The following is a 14,357-nucleotide window of genomic DNA, read 5'->3' as shown; positions in this document are numbered from 1 at the left end:
CTCAATGACATTTCAAACACCTGTTAACAGTTTCCTGGGCAATGTTTCATTATCTCCATCCTTATTTCTTTTTGTCTGTGATTCTTCACAGCTGCACCCCATATTGTAATGATCTCGGAAGGCTGTGATCACTGAGTCCTCCACCTTCTGTGACACTGCCGAGTGCCTATTTATGATGCACAGGCAGAAGGAAGTGACTGCTTTTCCAGTCAATTTATTTTTTATAGCATCCGACATAAGATCCAGAAGTGTGTGTCTTTCTGACAGTGTAACTCCTGTTAAAACCAGGAACCTATCCACATGTGGCATTCCACACAATATAACGATTTGAAAATGAGCACTGAAAAGGGAAGTTCCAAATTGAATTTCTTTAAGTTTATTTATCAGTGTCACAAGTTGGCTTACATTGACACTGCAATGAAATTACTGTGAAAATCCCCTAGTCGCCACACACTGGCGCCTCTTCAGGTACACTGAGGGAGAATTTAGCATGGCCAATGCGTGTCTTATCTTTCAGAGTGTGGGAAGAAACCGGAGCACCCGGAGAAAACCCATGCAGACACAGGGAGAACGTGCAGACTCCACACACAGTGACCCAAGCCGGGAATTGAACCCCGGTCCCTGGCACTGAGGCAGCAGTGCTAACCATTGTGCCACCTGCAATCTCGTATAGAATCCCTAGAGTGCAGAAGGAGGCCATTTGGTTCGTCAAGCCTGCATCAACTCTCCAAACTTACCCAGACCCACTCCCCCAGGAGGCGGTGGCATAGTGTATTATCATTGGGCTAGTAATCCAGAGACCCAGGATAATGCTCTGGGGACCTGGGGTTTGCATGCCACCATGGCAGATGGTGAAATCTAAATTCAATAAAATCTGGAATTAGAAGTCTTCATGATGACCATGAAGCCATTGTTGATTGTCATATCTGCCGTCCTTACTTGGTCTAGCCTACGTGTGACTCCAGGCCCACAGCAATGTGATTGACTGATAGACGCCCTCTGAAATGGCCTGGCAATTAGGGATGGGCAATAAATGGTGGCCCACATCCCCTGAACAAAAAAAAACCTGTGATATATTGCTCTATGCAATAACCGCCTTTCTAAATCTATCAAAGTCTGGCTATGTCTCGTAAGCATTTAATCAAACTTTCTTGTAAATTTTAAAGAATGTCTGATCCTTTTTCGCCGTCCAGTTGGCAAACATCCAGTTCACAAATGTTGCTTGTTTTGCTTTTGTTAGATAAATCTGTGACCCCTGTCCATATATCCACTCTGTTTTTCCATTGGTCATGAGGTTTGGCCTTGGAAACTGTGGTGGGTGATCATACACGACCATTAAGTCATTTTTTCCACAAAAGTAACTCAGATCGCAGTCTTCTGTCTGAAAAAATTCTTAGTTTCCCATCTTCACTTTTAGTTACTACTCTCTACATTTTTGCTAACCCAGTAACTGAGGTGTGAAACTAGATAATACTTTCCTTGAGCTTAATCACAATGTAGCATTACGTATGTCTGCATCATACTTACCACCCAGTGGCCAGCTTTCCCTTGTTATACGTTTTGTTGGTATACCTTGAACTGTGTCCATATTCCAAAAGTTAATTTTGTAACTTTACTGCCCAGAAGAGTCTGAAACAACGTCTAGGTAAGAGCAACATCCAAGCACGATTGGGACGACCCGTGGGAGCTTTGGCACGAGGACCAATCGTTGGCCGGGGATCGCCAAGAGGAGGTGTGCGCCTTGGTCGTGGTGGAAGAGGAGGTGTGCGAGGAGGGCTTTCTCTCCGAGGTAGGTGGAATTGTACTGGTAATTAAGAGGTGTCCTCAGTGCTTTGAATTAGGTACAAGTAACCGTTGATGTGATCCATGATGAATGGGAACACTGAAATCAGTAGGCGTGGACTTAATCCAGATTGATCATGACTGGGCTAGACTGAGGTTGCTTCGATTTCACTGCATCACAGCGCTGACCACACGCCAAACGTAGGGCAGCAGATGCCTGGCAGCACCATCACCTCCAAGTCGTACACCATCCTGACTTGGGAATATATCTGCTGCTCCTTCTCTGTATCTTCACCACATGGACTGCAGTGGTTCCAGAAAGCAGCTCACCCGCCACCTCCTCGAGGATAATTCAGGATCGCTGATACCCACACCACATTAATTTTTTTCACAAATGATTACCTGTGGAATTGGGACATCCTGAAGATGTGGAATGCACTATTATGTTCCCAGTCTTGCCTTTCATTGTTGTAGCCCCAAGTGCAATGTGAGAACCATATATCATGTCTATGAATATATTTTTACTTTATTGGGACCTATTTCCCATTGGTCCCTCCAAGCAAAGATGCTGTTTTATTTTCCGTTCCTTTCTTCTTTGTTTGTCTTTGAACCCCAGCAAGGCTGCTACTATAGGTGGGGCATCACAGATAGGTGTTCATATATCTGCCCTGATATTGGTCAAAAGTAGTCATGATGTGAAGATGCCGGCGTTGGACTAGGGTAAACACAGTAAGAAGTTTAACAACACCAGGTTAAAGTCCAACAGGTTCGAAGGGGCTTGGAGCTCTGAAAGCTTGTGTGGCTTTTGCTACCAAATATACCTGTTGTACTTTAACCTGGTGTTGTTAAACTTCTTACTTAATTTGTCGAAAGAACAGGGTGATTGTCAGCAGCCCGGAATCTCAGAAATGCAGAAGTCCTGACAAATTTAATTGCATATATCCAAGCCTGGGGGTTAGACATAGAGTCATAGAGGTTTACAGCATGGAAACAGCCCGTCAGCCCAACCTGTCCATACCGCCCTTTTTTTTAAAAACCCCTAAGCTAATCCCAGTTGCCCGCATTTGGCCCATATCCCACTTTTGTATCTTTCCCCTCTCACCTTAAACCTATGCCCTCTAGTTTTAGACTCCCCTACCTTTGGGAAAAGATATTGACTATCTAGCTGCCCTATGCCCCTCATTATTTTATAGACTTCTATAAGATCACCCCTCAGTCTCCTGCGCTCCAGAGAAAAAGTCCCAGTCTATCCAGCCTCTCCTTAGAACTCAAACCATCAAGTCCCAGTTGCATCCTAGTAAATCTTTTCTGCACTCTTTCTAGTTTAATAATATCCTTTCTATAATAGGGTGACCAGAACTGCACAGTATTCCAAGTGTGGCCTTACCAATGTCTTGTACAACTTCAACAAGACGTCCCAACTCCTGTATTTAATGTTCTGACCAATGAAACCAAGCATGCCGAATGCCTTCTTCACCACTCTGTCCACCTGTGACTCCACTTTCAAGGAGCTATGAACCTGTACCCCTAGATCTCTTTGTTCTGTAACTCTCCCAAATGCCCTACCACTAACTGAGTAAGTCCTGCCCTGGTTCAATCTACCAAAATGCATCACCTCACATAGGATTGCCGGGGTTAGGGCAAAGACATTGGATGGAAGTGAGCACATATTCCTCATCCACAAGCACTGAAGCAAACACACTTGGCTGCTGAATCTGGCACTTCTTGCCTTTGTTAAATCTAAATAGCTGCTAAAATTGTTTTCTAATTACCAATCTGCACTAATCAGCTTGTGCATTTGTATTTTTATTTGGGAGTTTCACCCATGAATTTTATAACAAACCTGAAAAATACTCTGAATTATTCAGTATATTAAAAAATCAGCTTTGTGTGAAACTTGTGTGGGGTGTATATTTGATCAGGTGATGTGAGACCGGTGTTTATTTGAGCTGGCAACTTGGGGCTGGTGTAGAGGGTGTGTTTGAACAGGGGACTTGGTGCCGGGGAGGTGTGTCAGCAGGGGACCTGGTGCTGGGGATGTGTGTCAGCAGGGGACCTGGTGCTGGGGATGTGTGTCAGCAGGGGACCTGGTGCTGGGGATGTGTGTCAGCAGGGGACCTGGTGCCGGGGAGGTGTGTCAGCGGGGGACCTGGTGCCAGCAGGGAGAGGTGTGTCAGCAGGGGGAGGTGTGTCAGCAGGGGGCCTGGTGCCAGCAGGGGGAGGTGCGTCAGCAGGGGGCCTGGTGCCGGCAGGGGGAGGTGTGACAGCAGGGGACCTGGTGCCGGCAGGGGACCTGGTGCCAGCAGGGGGAGGTGCGTCAGCAGGGGACCTGGTGCCAGCAGGGGGAGGTGCGTCAGCAGGGGACCTGGTGCCAGCAGGGGGAGGTGTTTCAGTAGGGTTTGCAGTGCTCAGAGATTCTGAAATTGTTTGGTTGTTCAGTCACCAACATGAAGGTTTTACAGTAGTGGATAGGCTGTAATGTTGAGCCTGATATATTAGATATACTCCCATCTCCAACACCATTGGAGCCATTGGAATGTTTTAAGAACACTATCAATTTCCTAATGTTGGTACTAAACATAACATTCAAGCTGCACAAGTGCAGAAAATGATCAACTCCAGCGAGAGAAACCAACCATCTCCTCTTGACATTATATGGCATTGCCATCTCTGATCCCCCGCTATCAACACCCCGGGGTACCATTGACCATCACTGAATCCCCCACTGTCAACACCCTGGGGGTTACCATCACTGAATCCCCCCAGGATCAACACCCTGGGGGTTACCATCACTGAATCCCCCACTGTCAACATCCTGGGGGTTACCATCACTGAATCCCCCACTGTCAACACCCTGGGGGTTACCATCACTGAATCCCCCACTGTCAACGCCCTGGGGGTTACCATCACTGAATCCCCCACTGTCAACACCCTGGGGGTTACCATCACTGAATCCCCCACTGTCAACGCCCTGGGGGTTACCATCACTGAATCCCCCACTGTCAACACCCTGGGGGTTACCATCACTGAATCCCCCCAGTATCAACACCCTGGGGGTTACCATCACTGAATCCCCCACTGTCAACACTCTGGGGTTATCATTGACGAGAAACTGATTGGGACCTGCCGTATCAATGCTGTCACTATAAAGCAAGTCAGAGGCTGGAAATTCTGCAGAGAGTAACTCCTCTCCTGACTCCCCAAAACCTGTTCACCTCAAGGCACTAGTCAGGAGCGTGGGGGAGTACTCTCCGCTTACCTGGATGAGTACAACTCCAACAATACTCGAGGAACTCAACATCATCCAGGAGTAAGCAACCCACTTGTTTGGCACCATTTCTACTACCTTAAACATTCATTCACTTCACCACCAACTAAAGTAGCAGCATTGTGTACCATTGTTCAGGACCAGACCAGAAACCACAAGGTATATTATGCAAGTAACCCAGACCCCCAACTTTTAGATTTGATTTTGGCATTAGGATGAGCATAAGATGAATCATTTTTATCAAAACAAGTTTTGAGACAACAGTTAGAATCTAACAAGAAGAATTAGCATCATCCTTACCAATTAAAATATGTAAACATGACTAAGTATAATTCTTAACAGCTATCCATCTCTATTGTTCCAACTTAGCAGTACCCCCATAGACACACATCCCTTCTTTAGAACCAGTTAGTACAAAAAAAATTATGTTCACGTGGTGCTAGATTTCCAGCATTTTAACACTTCTGGACAAAGATCCAGATAGCAGTTTCCAGACTTCAGAGGCAGCAAGGGAATACTTTCTTTGCAGCTTACGAGCAGCAACTCTGAGAAAAAGCTACTCTCATACAGCAGAATCTCAAGGAAAGAGATTTATCTTCTGGCAGATTCCAGCCTCCAACTCCAGAGAGGGGAAAAGAGAGGCACTGCTCTCTCTCAACTCCCAGCAAAATCTAAGGTGGAATATTCTGTGTAAGCCTAGCTCCACACAGTCACATGACCTTACCTATCAATCAACCTAATCAAGCCCTACTCTGCAAAATTCCAGGGGAACACACAAAAAACAGCAGAACAGCATTAGTCCAGATTAAAACAAACATTGTAGCAATTAAGATCAATTATGCTGCTGCCGTAACAACACAGGCTGCTGGTTACAGTCAGAACTGCATCAGTTTGAACAGTATGTTCAGATTTTATCATTGAGTGGAGGAAGTAGGGGTTTGCTAAATTGGGACCAGAATTGAGAGGTTGCAGGAGCATATGGGTCAGTAGAGTAGGAAGATGCAATTCAGTAAGACAAACGGTTAAAGTAATATTTTGAGTATAAAATAGGAACAGGAATAGATTTAGAATCATAGAGTGACTGCAGCACAGTTGGAAAGCAAACCATTTTGTCTCTGTCAGGCCTTTGCAAGAACAATGCACCTATTGCCACTGCCCTGCCCTTTTTCCCCATAGCCCGATAAATTTTCCCTTCTGGATAACGATTCAAGTCTCTTTTGAAAGTCACGATTAAATTTGCCTCCACCATATTCTGAAGCAGTGCATTCCAGATCCTAACAACTTGCTGTGAAGAGAGGTTTTCATAGAACATAGAACAGTACAACACAGAACAGGCCCTTCGGCCCACGATGTTGTGCCGAGCTTTATCTGAAACCAAGATCAAGCTATCCCACTCCCTATCATCCTAGTGCGCTCCATGTGCCTATCCAATAACCGCTTAAATGTTCCTAAAGTGTCTGACTCCACTATCACTGCAGGCAGTCCATTCCACACCCCAACCACTCTCTGCGTAAAGAACCTACCTCTGATATCCTTCCTATATCTCCCACCATGAACCCTATAGTTATGCCCCCTTGTAATAGCTCCATCCACCCGAGGAAATAGTCTTTGAACGTTCACTCTATCTATCCCCTTCATCATTTTATAAACCTCTATTAAGTCTCCCCTCAACCTCCTCCGCTCCAGAGAGAACAGCCCTAGCTCCCTCAACCTTTCCTCATAAGACCTACCCTCCAAACCAGGCAGCATCCTGGTAAATCTCCTCTGCACTCTTTCCAGCGCTTCCACATCCTCTAGTGAGGTGACCAGAACTGCACACAATATTCCAAATGTGGTCTCACCAAGGTCCTGTACAGTTGCAGCATAACCCCACGGCTCTTAAACTCCAACCCCCTGTTAATAAAAGCTAACACACTATAGGCCTTCTTCACAGCTCTATCCACTTGAGTGGCAACCTTTAGAGATCTGTGGATATGGACCCCAAGATCTCTCTGTTCCTCCACAGTCTTCAGAACCCTACCTTTGACCCTGTAATCCACATTTAAATTAGTCCTACCAAAATGAATCACCTCACATTTATCAGGGTTAAACTCCATTTGCCATTTTTCAGCCCAGCTTTGCATCCTATCTATGTTTCTTTGCAGCCTACAACAGCCTTCCACCTCATCCACTACTCCACCAATCTTGGTGTCATCAGCAAATTTACTGATCCACCCTTCAGCCCCCTCCTCTAAGTCATTAATAAAAATCACAAAGAGCAGAGGACCCAGCACTGATCCCTGCGGCACTCCGCTAGCAACCTGCCTCCAATCCGAAAATTTTCCATCCACCACCACCCGCTGTCTTCGATCAGACAGCCAGTTACCTATCCAATCGGCCAACTTTCCCTCTATCCCACACCTCCTCACTTTCATCATAAGCCGACCATGGGGGACCTTATCAAACGCCTTACTAAAATCCATGTATATGACATCAACTGCCCTACCTTCATCAACACACTTAGTTACCTCCTCAAAAAATTCTATCAAATTTGTGAGGCACGACTTGCCCTTCACGAATCCGTGCTGACTATCCCGGATTAATCCGCATCTTTCTAAATGGTCGTAAATCCCATCTCTAAGGACCTTTTCCATCAATTTACCAACCACCGAAGTAAGACTAACCGGTCTATAATTACCAGGGTCATTTCTATTCCCTTTCTTAAACAGAGGAACAACATTCGCCATTCTCCAGTCCTCTGGCACCATCCCCGTGGACAGCGAGGACCCAAAGATCAAAGCCAAAGGCTCTGCAATCTCATCCCTTGCCTCCCAAAGAATCCTAGGATACATTTCATCAGGCCCAGGGGACTTATCGACCTTCAGTTTATTCAAAACTGCCAGGACATCCCCCCTCCGAACATCTATTTACTCCAGCCTATTAGCCTGTAACACCTTCTCTTCCTCAAAAACATGGCCCTTCTCCTTGGTGAACACTGAAGAAAAGTATTCATTCATCACCTCGCCTATCTTTACTGACTCCATACACAAGTTCCCACTACTGTCCTTGACCGGCCCTAACCTCACCCTGGTCATTCTTTTATTCCTTACATAAGAGTAAAAAGCCTTGGGGTTTTCCTTGATCCGACCCGCCAAGGACTTCTCGTGTCCCCTCCTAGCTCTCCTAAGCCCCTTTTTCAGCTCATTCCTTGCTAACTTGTAACCCTCAATCGAGCCATCTGAACCTTGTTTCCTCATCCCTACATAAGCTTCCCTCTTCCTTTTCACAAGACATTCCACCTCTTTCGTGAACCATGGTTCCCTCACTCGGCCATTTCCTCCCTGCCTGACAGGGACATACCTATCAAGGACACCCAGTATTTGTTCCTTGAAAAAGTTCCACTTTTCATTAGTTCCTTTCTCTGACAGTTTCTGTTCCCAACTTATGCCCCCTAATTCTTGCCTAATCGCATCATAATTACCTCTTCCCCCAATTGTAAACCTTGCCCTGCCGTACGGCCCTATCCCTCTCCATTGCAATAACAAAAGACACCGAATTGTGGTCACTATCTCCAAAGTGCTCTCCCACAACCAAATCTAACACTTGGCCCGGTTCATTTCCCAGTACCAAATCCAATGTGGCCTCACCTCTTGTCGGCCTATCCACATATTGTGTCAGGAAACCCTCCTGCACACACTGCACAAAAACTGCCCCATCCAAACTATTTGACCTACAAAGGTTCCAATCAATATTTGGAAAGTTAAAGTCCCCCATGACAACGACCCTGTGACCCCCACACATATCCATAATCTGCTTAGCAATTTCTTCCTCCACATCTCTATTACTATTTGGGGGCCTATAGTAAACTCCTAACAACGTGACCGCTCCTTTCCTATTTCTAACCTCAGCCCATATTACCTCAGTGTGCAGATCCCCCTTGAAGTGCCTTTCCGCAGCCGTTAAACTATCTTTGATTAACAATGCCACTCCTCCACCTCTTTTACCAGCTTCCCTACACTTAGTGAAACATCTATACCCCGGAACGTCCAACAACCATTCCTGTCCTTGTTCTACCCACGTCTCCGTAATGGCCACAACATCGTAGTCCCAAGTACCAATCCACGCCCCAAGTTCATCTACCTTGTTCCGGATGCTCCTTGCATTGAAGTAGACACACTTCAACCCGCCTTCCTGTCTACCGGTACCCACCCTTGACCCTGATACCTTCCCCAATACCTCACCACCCTCACTGACTTCTGGACTACAACTCCTTTTCCCACTCCCCTGACAAATTAGTTTAAACCCCCCTGAAGAGCCGTAACAAATTTCCCTCCCAGGATATTGGTGCCCCTCTGGTTCAGGTGCACCCCGTCCAGTTTGTACAGGTCCCACCTTCCCCAGAATGTGTTGCAATTATCCACGTATCTGAAACCCTCCCTCCTACACCATCCCTGCAACCACATGTTTAACTGCACTCTCTCCCTGTTCCTCAACTCGCTATCACGTGGCACCGGCAACGTACCAGAGATGACCACATGTTTTGTCTTGGCTCTCAGCTTCCAGCCCAGCTCCAGAAATTCCTGCTTTAAATCCCCGTCCCTTCTCTTACCTATGTCATTGGTACCAATGTGTACCACGACTTGTGACTGTTTCCCCTCCCCCTTCAGAATCCGGAAAACACGGTCTGAGACATCACGGACCTTGGCATCCGGTAGGCAACATACCATCCGTGAGTCTCTTTTGCTGCCACAGAACCTCCTATCTATCCCTCTAACTAACGAGTCCCCAATAACTATTGCCCTCCCGCTCTGCCCCTTACCCTCCCGAGCCACAGAGACGGACACAGTGCTGGAGATCCTCTCACTGCGGCTCACCACTGGTATGTCATCCCCCTCAACCGTATCCAAAGCGGAATACTTGTTGCTAAGGGGAACGACCACCGGGGATCCCTGCACGGACTGCGGACTGGACTGCTTAAAGACTGGATTAGTTGTAAGTATCCGCATTCCAACCATTATTCATGTAAATTGAGTCTGTGTCTTATAAGTTCTGTTTGTGAACAGAATTCCCACTCACCTGAAGAAGGGGCTCAGAGCCTCGAAAGCTTGTGTGGCTTTTGCTACCAAATAAACCTGTTGGACTTTAACCTGGTGTTGTTAAACTTCTAGACTGCTTCCTCCCAGCCCCTCTCACCGTCACCCATCTGTTTTCATTCCTCGGAGTAACTGTATCCCTAAAGCTTCTGTCTATGGCCACCTCTGCGTCCCTAATGATCCTAAGTTCATCCAACTCTAGCTCCAGTTCCCTAACACGGTTTTGGAGGAGCTGCAGATGGGTGCACTTCCCACAGATGTAATCAGCAGGGACACTGTCGTCGTCCCTCACCTCAAACATAGTGCAAGAGGAACATAGCACTGCCTGCACACCCATCCCCTCTCGATACCTTGCCAGTACCAGGTAGAAACAGCAAAAATGAATTAAACTCACCCCTGCTCGCCCTTTCTGCCTAAGCCCTGTGAGCCAAAGCCTTATAGCTCACACTCTGCTTCCCACGCACTACACTGCCTGCTCCCGACGCTGCCCGCTGTATACTGCAGCCTACCTTTTATACTTCACGTGCTTAAAAAACCCTTCCCAGACTCCTTAGCAGCCCACTTCCAGTTTTCACTTTAAACTTAACAATTCAATTAATCTCTCACCAGCACTGCTGCCTCCAATCACTCCCTCTCAGCTTGCTCCAGTGGAACAATGAGGGGGAACCTCCCAGGTAACTGACTTTTAAAGTTAAAATAAAAACCCTTCCCAGACTTTCTTCGGTTGTTTCTTTTGCTCGTCACCTTAAATTGGTCCTTTAGTTCCTGATTCTTCCACCAATGGGAACAGTTTCTCGTTGTCTACTCTGTCCAGATCCCTTATGATATTTGAATACCTCTGATTAAATCTCTCCTCAACTCTTTCTTCACCAAAGACCCAGCTTTTTCAATCTTCAATCTGTCAGCATAAATCCTTACCACTGGAACCGTCATGTATCTCACATCCTTCCTACAGTGTGGTGCCCGGAACTGGATGCAGTTTTCCAATTGAGGCCAAACCAGAATTTTGTACCAGTTTATCATAAGGCCCTTGCTTTTGTACTCCTGTGCCCTTTTTTATAAAGCCGAGAATCCCGTATTCTTTACTAATCACCCTCCCAACCTGTCCTGCCAACTTCAGCTGCCGCATCTCTCTGCTCCTGCACCCCCTTTAAAATTGTAACCTCTCCTTTATATTGCTTTTCCCTGTCCTCCCTGTCAAAATGAATTATCCCACACTGCTCTGCATTAAATTTCATCTGCCACATGTCTACCCATTCTACCAGCCTGTTCATGTCCCCTTAAAGTCTATCACTATTCACCTTACAATCCAGTAAACTTCCCAAGTTTTGTGTCAATGGCAAATTTTTACTTGTGCCTTTTACACCAAAGTCTAGGTCATTAATATAGATCAGGAAGAGCAAGTGGTCCAATCACGAGACCTGGAGTGCCCCCCGCCCCTCCCCAAACCTTCCTCCGGTCCAAAAAACAGCTGTTCGCCACTAATCGTTCCTGTCAGTTCAGCCATTCTTGTCTCCACATATAACTATATATCCCTTTTATTCCATGCACCCTAAATTTGCTGAAAGTCTATTGTGCGGCACTTTATCAAATGCCTTTTAGAATTACATCTACACTACTACAACCCACATTATCCTCAAGTACCCTCTGTTTCCCCATCAAACAACTCGAGCAAATTTGACCATGATTTTCCCTTAAATCCGTGCTGACTTTTGTTAATTAACCCACATTTGCCCAAATGACTCTTCATTTTGTCTCAAATTATCTCATCTCTAAAAGCTTCCCCGCTAAGGTTAAACTGACTGGCCTGTAGTTATCCTTGTGTCTTTTTTGAACAAAGATATTCCATTTGCAATTCTTTCTTGTGTCAAGTTTTGAAATGAAGTTGCTGTGCATGCTGTACATGGAGAAAAATGCTTGAACAGACCTGACGAAAGGCATGTTTCTGTGCTGTAGCGCTCCGAATTATTTTATTTCCTCCCCTCTTGAAGGCATGAATTTGTTGCCGTAGTACAGTTCCGCATTTGTTAGACGGTCCACCTGGTCATCTTTAATGCTCGTGAATAATAAATGTTTGGTCATTGCAACTACACGTTTGCATCGGAACATTGGCTGATCACCACAGCTCAGGGGCACCATGGCAGTGGTCACAGTCCTACTATTCAATGATTAGGTGTCTGGCTCTCCTGATATAACAGCTGAGAAATTTGCACTCAATACTTTGGAAGCCATTTGAAGCAACAACCATGTGATGTTTTCTTTATATTTGCTGATTGCTGGCGCTTTGATCTTTGGGGTGCCATGAATCACAACCGGTATAGTGTAATTATTTATAGAACATTCATACCCTTAACTACACCCTCACCCCAGGTTTCTTCAGGACATTTATTCTCATCTTTTTAAATCCTACATCCCTTTGTGGTGGTTCCTTTGGCGTTCTTTAATCAAATTTTAATCTCCCTGAAGCATGCAGCTATAAAATGGGACACAATAGTCTTATTCTAACGTGAATATTTGTTTTCCTTAGGTCAGGGCCCAAACCGAGGACGAGGTGGAGTTCCGCGATTAGGACTGAAACGAGGTGGAATGAGAGGCCGAGGAGGCCTGAGCCGGGGAGGCCCGCCCGGAAGAGGAGGGATCAGAGGTAGTGCTAGCACAGGCCAAATGGATGCCGAGTGTTCATCTTTAAACATATTTGTCTTGAATTTCAGCAAGGACTGAACACCTTCACACATCAGGGATGACTATAGAGTACGGTATACAGGCCAGGGAATCGGAGGAGAGTTAGTGTTCCAATTCGGCACACTGGTGTGAAGCAGCAAATCATTTTACCCTGCTGGGTGAAGCAGACTGATTAGGCCTCGCTGCACAGTCGGAGCATGTAATGGATCAGTAGAGGCCACAAGTAGGTCAGAGGGTGATTGGAGAGAGACGCTCAATCCTGGTGTACATAGGAACAGGAGAAAGCCACTCAGCTTCTTGAACCTATTCCCCCAATCAGTCAGATCATGCCTGATCTATATCCTAACTCCAAACCACCTGCCTTCAGTCCTTATTCTTTTATTGGATAGCAAAACTGTATCTTTCTCCAATTTAAAATTAATAGAGCTCGCATTTATGGTTCTGTGAGAAATCCACTCTTCCATCACCCGAAACGTGAAGTGTTTTCTAATTTCTCTCCTGAATTGCTTGGCTTTTTATTTTATGTCCTTTGTTTTAGATTTCCCCCGTCAATGGAAAATGTCAGCTTTTTGGCTAAGATCAGGTGTCAGAGCAAGCGCAAGATGGGGTGCGATGCCTTATCTTGTCAGCTTGGATCTTGTTGTCTCTCTTCTGGGGACCTTGAAGAATTGGATTCAATGGAATTTGATCTTTGGAGCAAGCAAGGAATGGATTTGGATTTGCCCAGTCCACTGTGAGCTCGGGCTTTGTAACTTGAAGAATGGAGTAAAAAAAAAGTTTCTTTCTCTTTATCCTATCAGTTCCTTTCAAGAATCCTAAAAACTTTGATCAAATCACCCTGTCACCTGTATCCTATATAGGTCGCCCTATGTTCCATCGAACACAACCCTAAAGTATGTTATTTCTCCTGCTTGGAGCCTTGTAATGTTCTGGTGAATCTACACTGCGTTCGTTCCAGGCCAGTGTATCCAAAGCTGTACACAGTCCAGTATGATCTACCCAGGGCTTTACATAGCTAGAGTAAAACCTTCTTCCGTTGTAAAGTCTTCTAGTTATAAAGACTAAAATTTCATTAGCTTCTTTGTTACACTTTAGTGAGCAATGTTAAGCATCCGTTGTATCTCTTTGGACCTCCACTATCCTATTATGGAAAGGATATTATTAAACTAGAAAGAGTGCAGAAAAGATTTACTAGGATGCTACCGGGACTTGAGTTATAAGGAGAGGCTGGATAGACTGGGACTTTTTTCTTTGGAGCGTAGGAGGCTGAGGGGTGATCTTATAGAGGTCTATAAAATAATGAGGGGCACAGATCAGCTAGGTAGTCAATATCTTTTCCCAAAGGTAGGGGAGTCTAAAACTAGAGGGTGTAGGTTTCAGGTGAGAAGGGAGAGATACAAAAGTGTCCAGAGGGGCAATTGTTTCACACACAGGGTGGTGAGTGTCTGGAACAAGCTGCCAGAGGTAGTAGTAGAGGCGGGTACAATTTTGTCTTTTAAAAAGCGTTTAGACAGTTAGATGGGTAAGATGGGTATAGAGGGATATGGGCCAAA

At 45.7% G+C, this 14,357-nt stretch overlaps 1 protein-coding gene across 4 annotated transcripts in view; it reads left to right on the top strand.

Moving 5' to 3' along the window:
- chtopa (chromatin target of PRMT1a) overlaps window positions 1-14,357 on the top strand; it is a 46,857-nt gene that overhangs the window by 24,470 nt on the left and 8,030 nt on the right. For 2 of the 4 annotated variants that reach the window (XR_013496255.1, XM_078204409.1), the window contains exons 4-5: window positions 1,627-1,789; window positions 12,650-12,766. Coding sequence is in view for 2 of the 4 variants with exons in the window: in XM_078204409.1 (XP_078060535.1) it covers window positions 1,627-1,789; window positions 12,650-12,766 (280 nt within the window). In the remaining 2 variants the exon portion in view is untranslated. Of the gene's footprint in view, window positions 1-1,623; window positions 1,790-12,649; window positions 12,767-14,357 lie in introns of all 4 variants that reach the window. The other 2 variants (XR_013496254.1, XM_078204408.1) reach the window with 1 other exon arrangement.

The sequence above is a fragment of the Mustelus asterias genome, unplaced genomic scaffold (assembly GCF_964213995.1).
Source record: "Mustelus asterias unplaced genomic scaffold, sMusAst1.hap1.1 HAP1_SCAFFOLD_326, whole genome shotgun sequence".
In the NCBI taxonomy this organism is placed as follows: domain Eukaryota; kingdom Metazoa; phylum Chordata; class Chondrichthyes; order Carcharhiniformes; family Triakidae; genus Mustelus; species Mustelus asterias.
This window is presented reverse-complemented; position numbering and strand designations above follow the sequence as displayed.